Source organism: Camelina sativa, chromosome 11 (genome assembly GCF_000633955.1).
Source record: "Camelina sativa cultivar DH55 chromosome 11, Cs, whole genome shotgun sequence".
In the NCBI taxonomy this organism is placed as follows: Eukaryota; Viridiplantae; Streptophyta; class Magnoliopsida; order Brassicales; family Brassicaceae; genus Camelina; species Camelina sativa.
Window position 1 is genome coordinate 27,267,647 of NC_025695.1, and position 9,446 is coordinate 27,277,092.

At 36.0% G+C, this 9,446-nt stretch overlaps 2 protein-coding genes across 2 annotated transcripts; one reads left to right on the top strand and one right to left on the bottom strand.

The window, feature by feature from the left end:
• On the bottom strand, nt 1,804-3,489 carry LOC104724390 (glutaredoxin-C2). Its single transcript, XM_010442870.2, has 4 exons — nt 3,326-3,489; nt 2,986-3,074; nt 2,289-2,387; nt 1,804-2,119 (listed from the first exon to the last, which is right to left on the bottom strand). Exons 1-4 carry the CDS (start codon nt 3,379-3,381, stop codon nt 2,028-2,030), a joined length of 336 nt encoding a protein of 111 aa, XP_010441172.1. The 5' UTR covers nt 3,382-3,489; the 3' UTR covers nt 1,804-2,027.
• LOC104724391 (cysteine-rich receptor-like protein kinase 42) lies at nt 5,667-8,568 on the top strand. The gene is made up of 6 exons (XM_010442871.2): nt 5,667-6,570; nt 6,679-6,792; nt 6,965-7,315; nt 7,417-7,651; nt 7,758-7,902; nt 7,992-8,568. The coding sequence occupies exons 1-6, from the start codon at nt 5,832-5,834 to the stop codon at nt 8,361-8,363; spliced, it is 1,956 nt and encodes a 651-aa protein (XP_010441173.1). The 5' UTR covers nt 5,667-5,831; the 3' UTR covers nt 8,364-8,568.

The window sequence follows — 9,446 nt, forward strand, 5'->3', positions numbered from 1 at the left end:
AAATGGACCGAAATCGCCAAGAGACTCCCTGGAAGAAGTGAAAATATGGTGAAAAACCATTGGAACGCCACAAAGCGTCGGCTACTCTCGATGAGGAACAGGAGAAGCGATGCCCTCCCCCTTGGCAACAAAGCCCTCGAAAATTATATATGGTCTATTACAATCAACAACAATGTCCACATGAACAGAGGAGCTGATACTATAATTGCAAACGCTGAAATGGAGAATGACAAATGTGAGCATGTTGTCGATGGGGTGAATCTGAATCTGGTTGCTAGAAGGCAGACTGCCGCAATGGCGATGGATGCGTCAACAACCGCAGTTTATGTTCCGGAGAAAACAACGTTTACATGGGGTAATGATTTTGCAAGAGTTTATGAACCCATGGATGATACATGCATGGATGCTCATGAATGGCTGGAACTAGCTAATTTCTGATGAAGGAGATTGCTCTGGTCAAGATGTTTTCTCATTATCACCTCATGTTTAAGTCATATCTATCATCTATCTATCTAACTAGCTAGCTATCTTTATATCTTCGTTTTTTTTTTAAGCATCATCTATCATCGATCATCTATCTATCTTAATGAAAGGCTATTTCTGTTTTATTTGGACAAGACATATATGATATGTAGAGTATGTTTTTAAAATCAGAAGTGACCAAGTACTGTTTTTTTGGTTTTGTTGTATTTGTATACAACGAAATTGTAGCCCTCAGAACAATAGCTTTTCTTAATATAAAGTTAACCACTGAAAATTACATCCGATCCTTTACAGAAACATGCAACGCAACAAATGTGTTCACATCACGTCATATAAAAGCGTTTTACATCAACTGGTCCAAATCCTTCATGTGGTGATGTCAAGTTTCAGGAGTGCCAACATCAAAAAATTGTTCAAAGAATGGAAGGGGCAGAACTGCAAATATCAAGGAAAATAATTGAAAATTTTAAAATTTTGCATTAAAATCTAAAAAAATAATTTAGGCATATGCCGCCCTCTTACACAACATGGTTCCGCCACTGGGCCAATCGAAACATTAAAATTGCAGAACCGGAACTTGAGATTTTACAAAGATGAATCCATAAAAGTAATGCACTCCTTAAAGTTGACTAAAATGGCAAAATGAAAAAACTAGTCTTAAAAGATAAAATGTTTATGTGAACAACCAAACATGTAGCCATTCATAAAACTGGTAGTCAACTAGATTAATAAATTACTTCATTGAAAAATATATTTTTGGTAAATTTTGATAAATTTATTTAAAAGTAATGCAACAAAAAACATTTACACGCAATAAATAATATTCAATAATTCTTATCAATTAAGATTTTAAAAGTAATTGTCTTTCAAAGATAAAATAGTTATTTTTATTTATGAGTTGGAAATAATAAGAATTTTAAACTCATTATAGGAATTTTGCGTGTTCGAATTCGAACACGTGCTAGATATGTAAGCAAGTTTTTAACTGTAAAAGTTTTCTTTTTGTAAAGAATTTTTTAGATTTAACCACTAAATTTCTTCAAATGTTCAGAGACATGTAAGAAAGTTATTATGGTAAAAAAATATTATTATTGGTAAAAGAAAAATTGACTTGGATATAATGTACATACGATTTGTTTTATAAAGGTGGATGTACATGTTTACGGGAACACCATATGTTATTTTAAATGTTATTTAAATGATTTATTTTAACTAAAATAGCTCATTGGTTTTATGAAATATATTTTAATGATATACCAAAATACTAGACTCTTCAATCCTTACCAAAAAAAATATATATATACTAGACGCTTCAATTGATTTACCTGAGAGCATAAACTCGAATTTCTATTTATAACAAAATGTTACCAAACGCATATCCATAAGATGATAACATAATGCATCAGAAGTTCAAAACCGACTTCGACATAACCACAATCATAAAACATTTCAGAATACTTATTAACTTGACAACGAAACAAGTTCTTATTGCCCGACTCAAACCATTTTATTCCTGATGAAGCAATCACAAATGGATGTGCTTCTTAAGCAGAAGTTGTTGCAGTCTTTCCAGCGATAGCTCCAGCTTCAGTTAGCAGAGGAACCAACTTCCCATCTTTATGCAAGTTTGATGTTGCTACAATTGCAATAAAATTCAGAAAATTTGGTTTAGGATAACAAAACTAGAGTTCCGCAACCGCAAACAAAAAAAACAAAAAAAAAGCAAAAGTTTTGAAGGGAATAGTTCTAAATATCTAAAATGTCTTTTCATTCAAAAAAAAAAAAAAAAGTTCTAAATGTCTTACCATCGCAGCCACCGATGTGATTTCCTCCAATAAAGACATTAGGCACAGTGCGTTGTCCAGTCCATTCTCCAAGAGCTGATTGAATTTGGCTACCATCACCTGTATTCAACAACAGCAGTGAATAATTCAGAAAATAGCACTACAATGCTTGAGTGTGGATTCTCTAGTGAGTAAATGTAAAAACTCATAGCTCTTGCTTGTAAGATTGCTTAAGGGTAAATGAGATCATGCTTTCTGAAACTAATTTGACTCAAGGACATAAGAAACACATGATCATGAGATCCCAGAGAAACAAAGGAACATGGAAAAAAAAAAACCTCTACTAGAATAAAAAAAAACACAAACTCCAATCTCCAGAGAAAGCCCGTAACATTTATATGATGGGTTAATGAACAAAACCTATACTTTGATCAATGTAATACACATAACTCATTGCTTCTAAAAGTGCTTTTAAGGTGAATTGATCATAAGCTTTGTGAAACCATCTTGACTCATGGAACATAGAACCACATGATCATGAGTATCCAAGAGAAAACAGAGAAAATTTCCAAGGTTAGATTTATGAACACAATCTATACTTGGATCGATAAACTAAAACTCAAATCTCAATACACAAGCAATAGAACTATTCCTAAACCTATACTTACTTGGATCATCAAACACAATCCTAAAAGACACAATAAAACCAAAAAATTACTCTCGGTGTCGAGCTCAACGGCCTTGAACTTAGCTCCCAATTGTTGCAGAAGCTCCTTCACCCTCACGCAGTAAGGACAAAACGTCTTGCTGCAATTTCCAAAAGAAAAAAAAAAAACCACAGCCACACAAAATTACCGATCAGATTACTCCCTTTTGGTACACAAAAGCGTCTAGATACATCCGTGGATTCCTAATCGTATAAAATTTCCAATGAAAACAACACAATCGAAGCTGTATAAAGAAAGCACAGACCACAGATTCGAAGATTCACAAACAAAAGTACAAAAAAAAAAACAGAGAGAATCGCGCAAATTGAGAAAAGAGAAGAGAAGCGGGACCTGAAAACAACGACTGAGTCGCTGTTAACGATGTCCTTAGCCTTCTGCGTCGCCATCTTCGTCGAGATTAAGAAACCTTTGAGTTTTGGTTATCGATCTGATCTTTTGAGGAGAAGAAGGAAATGAAAATATATCAAAGAAGAATCAGTTTAGGCTTTATAAAAAACGCAATTTGGATGGTAGATATTTTTCTTCGTAGAATCAGTCAAAACGACGTTCAAAATAAAATAAAACAAAGCAAGATTTTATTCGATATCAGCCGTCGATTTTGAAACGGTGATTTTATTATTTGATATCAGCCGTCCGACTCCGAAACGGGAAACTGTTTTCTTTTGACCAACTTAACGATGTTTTCATTTACATTTTATGTTATTGCGCTTAGTACTGAGCCTTCGTTCTATTTTTTCTTCATTGCTGAGTTAATAATAATCAAGAAACAATTGGATTTTTCATTTTTGTAATGATCATTTATTCTTTTTATAAGAAAAGAGAAATTTGTGAAACTCTGGTTTTAGAGACACGGGAGAAATTTAAAATAATTGATTTGGTTATCTATATCACTAAAATATATCTATCTTTTTGGTCAAGGATCCTGAGAGAACTCCAGAGTTAAGTGTGTTTGAGCTGGAGTAGTCTTAATATGAATGGCTTTCTGGGCAGTGATTGTCGAAACTGTACGAGTAAGGACAAAACACAGAAAAAAATGTGCTGATTTGTAGGGACGATAACAAATCTTTAAAGTCTCCTAAACGTAGCAAACCGACCGTCGGATATGGATAGACTCACTGAGAGGACGTAAGACTCATTAAGAAAAGTAGACAAATGGAGTGGGATTGGACATGGAACCCATTAAAAGGTGACGGTCCGAGCATTACAAAATAGTAAAAAAAAAACTAATTATAAAAAGTTTATCACATGATTTCGTTTTATTATATTTTAATTTCTATAAATATGTAATTGGTGAAAATAGCGTTTGTACTTCTTAAATAAGCAAAATTAGCAAAATTAGTATTAACATAGTACATTCAAAAAAATTCAAAAAAAGATTTACCACCGCGAGTCATAATCTAATTTAATGTAATATAAATTTTAGGAAATCATTATTTTATTATATATTTTCTAATTTGATTTGCTGAGTTGTGGAGAAATAATAATCAACATAAACTAATATTTCATCTGTTTTCCTTTATTTCTATTTTCTTTTTTACATCAATCTGTGTTCCTTAACATGTAAGCAGGGTCGCAATATTCTACGGGCCTACGGCTTTAGGCCTCTTGGTGCAACAATAAATTCGATCACAACAATAATTTGGACAACAAATCAACGCACCCAACTACAAATAAATTTCAAGCAGATGTAGCTCAATGAACTTCTACACCACACCTTGAGGATATATATCTACTAAAGAACAAAGTTATCCATCATTACTAGAACTAATTAATCAAGTTTGATTTTAAATGCTTCTGCCTAAACCTATAGAAATGATTCATGTGTGCAACTATTTCCAACGTTAAGACAGGTTTGGAAATTGTGGCCCTCAACAAATAACTTTTATCATGTGGCTTAAGTTGCATTGCAAGTTTTAACCTTCTATTGCTAAACTTTACAACGGATTTGTAGATACGATATTTTTTTTCATGAAATTTTGATAGATACACTCGTACACTGATACACATAACAAGAAGTTAATGTTATATTAAAAATGAACTAAGATCTAACTTTTTTACATATCAAACTAGAACAATTGTAAAGAATCAACTTAGATTGATTAAGTCTTATATTTTTTTTTTTCAATATTTGTGTCCCAAAACTCTAGACAATATTTATATACCTGACTCCAATATTAATACGCAACGTTGTATTCCGGTGAGTACGGCTCGAGTCAGTATACTGAGGCGAAGATTATTGAATTTAGCTGCACCCAAACCTAACCCTACCCCACCCACTTGACGAGTTAGCCACCGACGCATAAATTAGGACGTCCCGTTTTTTAATTTCTGAAAACGATACTTCTCAATTTGAAATTATCCTTTGTGTAGTATTCTCTTGGTTACATAGTTCACACACAAATCGCAATAATATTTAGAATCTTACTTACACCTTTAAGAAAAAATGAAAAAAAAAAAAAAAAAAATCTATTAATGGGTTTCTTTTTCCTGAAATTTTCGAGGATAAAACCATTAAAATTTTAAAAATTTATACTCAATTATTAAAGCAGTATGAATGTCTGACGTATCTATCACTACTTTTAATTTGGACCTAGTCAGACTCTTACAACTGTACACGTTTTCCTATCGCTTTAAATCCATAATCCTCTATTGTGATACATGATGTCTCTATATCGTTTATCTGTATCCATTCGTTTACTACATCATAGATTAGTGAAAATTCAATCAAATAGATGTTTTTTAGTCAGTTAAGTGATTAGTATAATGCATTCGAATGCAGTCCTATATCTAAACACCAACATCACAACATAAGTAAACAAAAGAAAACATTAAAAAAATGCATTGCCTCACAAAAACAATACCGTTTCATTACATCATCTTTTTATATTCCTTCTTCGTTTTACCGTTCTTGTCTTCCTCAACCGACGACCAAAGAACCACCGTATCCGGTCTTTTCTGCGGCGGACGTAGCAGATCCTCCGCAGATCCAAACTTCATCCCAACGTTCGTCGAAGATATGCATTCACTCTCTCTAAAACTAACCACACGACGTTTCGCAACTCAATCTCTAAACACCACGCCGTCTGTCTTCGCACTGATCCAATGCCACAACGATCTCTCACCGTCTGATTGCCAGCTCTGTTACGCGATCGCACGCACGCGCCTCCCTCGTTGTCTCCCTTCCTCCTCCGCAAGAATCTTCCTCGACGGTTGTTTCCTCCGTTACGAGACTTACGAGTTCTACGGCGAATCAGTCTCCGCGACTTCTGATAGATTTTCTTGCAGCAACGACACCGTTTTGGATCCTCAGTTCGGGTCTCGAGTTTCGGAGACGGCGGCGAGAGTCGCGGTTACACAGAGAGGATTCGGAGTCGCCGGAGAGAGTGGTGTGCACGCGCTTGCTCAGTGTTGGGAGAGTTTGGGGAAGGAAGATTGTAGGGTTTGTTTGGAGAAAGCTGTTAAAGAAGTGAAACGGTGCGTTTCGAGGCGAGAAGGAAGAGCTATGAACACAGGGTGTTATCTCAGATACTCTGATCACAAGTTTTACAACGGTGATGGGCATCATAAAATTCATGGTAAGATTTTACTACTTATTATGTCATATTTTCCAATTTTTGATAGATGGATTGAAAAAATAACTACATTATGAACCAAACTAATGGTGTGTTTTGTTTTGCTTGTAGTGATTTTTAACAAAGGAGTCATTGTGGCTATTGTCTTGACAACGTCAGCGTTTGTCATGGTCATTCTCTTGGCAACGTATGCCATTATGATAAAAGTATCAAAGACAAAACAAGGTAAAACATTCAATTAAATGCACATATGTGATATGTTGAATCCATATATAGAAACATTAGTTTTCTAGTTTAGAACATTATTTTGATTAGGCATGTCACCTCTCACATACCCGAAATGCATATGGCGGCCTAATTTTTGATTGATTTATCTCACTCATCTCCTCGAGAACAGAACAGAAAAACCTGGGTTTAATTTCGAGAAAATTCAACAATTCAAAGACGAAGTTCAAGTATGAGACACTAGAGAAGGCAACAGATTACTTCAACTCCAAGAAAAAACTAGGAGAAGGAGGAAACGGCACCGTTTTCTTAGGAACTCTTCCAAATGGTAAGAACGTGGCCGTGAAGAGATTAGTGTTCAACACAAGAGAATGGGTAGAAGAATTCTTCAACGAAGTGAATCTCATTAGTGGAATCCAACATAAAAACCTCGTCAAGCTTCTTGGTTGTAGCATTGAAGGACCCGAGAGTCTCTTGGTCTACGAGTACGTGCCCAACAAAAGCCTCGACCACTTTCTCTTTGGTAAATAAATTCTCCTTAAGTTGATCTCTGGAAGAAAAAGAATCTTAAAATGTTTTGAAAACAGAGTAGAGTCTAATAAGTGACTTCTTTGTGATTTTCAGATGAATGTAAAAGCAAGGTCTTAAACTGGAGCCAGAGGCTAAATATAATCTTGGGAACAGCAGAGGGACTGGCTTACCTGCACGGTGGATCTCCAGTGAGGATTATTCATCGTGACATCAAAACTAGTAATGTTCTTCTAGACGAACAGCTCAATCCGAAGATCGCTGATTTCGGTTTGGCTCGATGTTTTGGTCCGGACAAAACTCATCTTAGTACCGGCATCGCAGGAACTCTGTAAGTGACTCAAAAAACACTAGAACCTTCGGATCCCTATCTAATTTTATGTGTTAAGCTCGAAGTAAATATTTCAAAACTGAGTTTAACTTGTCACTTTATACAGAGGTTACATGGCTCCAGAGTATGTTGTAAGAGGACAGTTAACGGAAAAAGCAGACATTTATAGCTTTGGAGTTCTTGTTCTCGAGATTTCTTGTGGAACAAGAAACAACGCTTTCGTACCAGTGACAGGTCATCTCCTACAAAGAGTAAGAATCCCAAAAAACCATATTCATCGTTAACAAAGTTTTAAGATTGAAAGATATTTAAAATTCACTATTGTTTGCTGTCTCTCTAGGTCTGGAACCTCTATACACTGAATAGATTGGTTGAAGCTCTTGAATCATGTCTAAAAGATGAGGTTCGTCAAGAACAAGGCCGCGAAGCAGAAGCTTGTAGAGTTCTTCGCGTGGGATTGTTATGCACGCAAGCTTCTCCATCACTAAGACCGTCGATGGAAGAAGTCATCCGCATGTTAACCGAGAGTGAATACCTGATTCCATCTCCAACCAATCCTCCATTCTTGAGGACTAGCCCTCTAACTACAGATCTAGATAACAGTAGTACTATATCTCATAGTACCAATAGTACTACGACGTTTAACACGATGGTCAAAACGGATCAAGCTTCATATACCTCTTCAGAATCTTCTACTACTCATAGAAGCTAATGCTTTTTTCCCCTAGCATATTTTACAAATTTCGTGAGGTAGGTGTACACAAAATTCATTTGATTGCATACGAGTGCATTACATCGAGCCTTTTTTTTTGGGGTAATCTGATTTTCTAAGCGGGATATACATGTGAATGATAGAATAGAAACACTCTTTTGTATTTATGAATGAAGATACAATGTTATCGGAACTGTAACCGTAAGAGCCTTAGACGCAGCTAAGCCATACTCTCACTCCTCAGAGGTCACATACGACTCTCTTCTCACACCACTCTTACGACATGCCGGACTCTTTCTTATTTACAGGCTTATATACATTTGTTTATCACTCACGTGCTCTACTCTTCTTCCACACGTGCTCCAACCTCCCTTTGCCTCTTTCTCACATAGACCCGATGGGGCTTATCAATACCCCCCCCCTTCAAAACGCAGCTTGTCCTCAAGCGCTAGTGTCGGGTATTGCTTCTGTAGCTCCTTAACCACTTCCCAAGTGTTCTCGTACTCTGGCAAGCCTTTCCAACGTACTAAAGCCTCCAATACTCCGGTATCATTATAACGAGTCTCCAACACTTCTTCTGGTTCAATGATCAACTCTTCTGTGTCGTTAAACATGTCAGGCAAGGGAATGACCTGATGATGAACTCCCAACACCTTCTTAATCTGAGACACATGAAAAACAAGATGTATTTTGGAACCATCCGGTAGTTTCAGTCTGTATGTGGCCTTCCCAATCCTCTCCATGATTTCATATGGACCGAAATACTTGGCTGCTAACTTCTGGCAGGCTCGTTTGGAGACAGACTGTTGACGATATGGTCTCAACTTCAAAAATACCCACGTTCCCACTTCATATTCCACATCACGTCTGTGCTTATCGGCATTGTTTTTCATTAGTTGTTGTGCGTGAAGCAAATGGTTCTTAATCTGGATTAGCATCGAGTCTCTTTCTTTCAACACACGCTCCAACTCTAACACCTTAGTAGAATGTTCTTCAAAACGGACTATAGCAGGAGGGTCTCGTCCATACAGCACCCTAAACGAAGTTGTCTTCAAAGCCGTGTGATATGATGAATTATACCAA

Excerpts from the sequence above, each read along its gene's own strand:
- LOC104724390 (XM_010442870.2), bottom strand. The coding sequence starts at position 3,381 with ATGGCGACGCAGAAGGCTAAGGACATCGTTAACAGCGACTCAGTCGTT. Across the intron at positions 2,388-2,985 it reads CGTTGAGCTCGACACCGAGA|GTGATGGTAGCCAAATTCAA; the intron begins GTAATTTTTTGG and ends TGTTGAATACAG. Across the intron at positions 2,120-2,288 it reads TCACATCGGTGGCTGCGATG|CAACATCAAACTTGCATAAA; the intron begins GTAAGACATTTA and ends TTGCAATTGTAG.
- LOC104724391 (XM_010442871.2), top strand. The coding sequence starts at position 5,832 with ATGCATTGCCTCACAAAAACAATACCGTTTCATTACATCATCTTTTTA. Across the intron at positions 6,793-6,964 it reads AGTATCAAAGACAAAACAAG|AACAGAAAAACCTGGGTTTA; the intron begins GTAAAACATTCA and ends CCTCGAGAACAG. Across the intron at positions 7,652-7,757 it reads ACCGGCATCGCAGGAACTCT|AGGTTACATGGCTCCAGAGT; the intron begins GTAAGTGACTCA and ends CACTTTATACAG.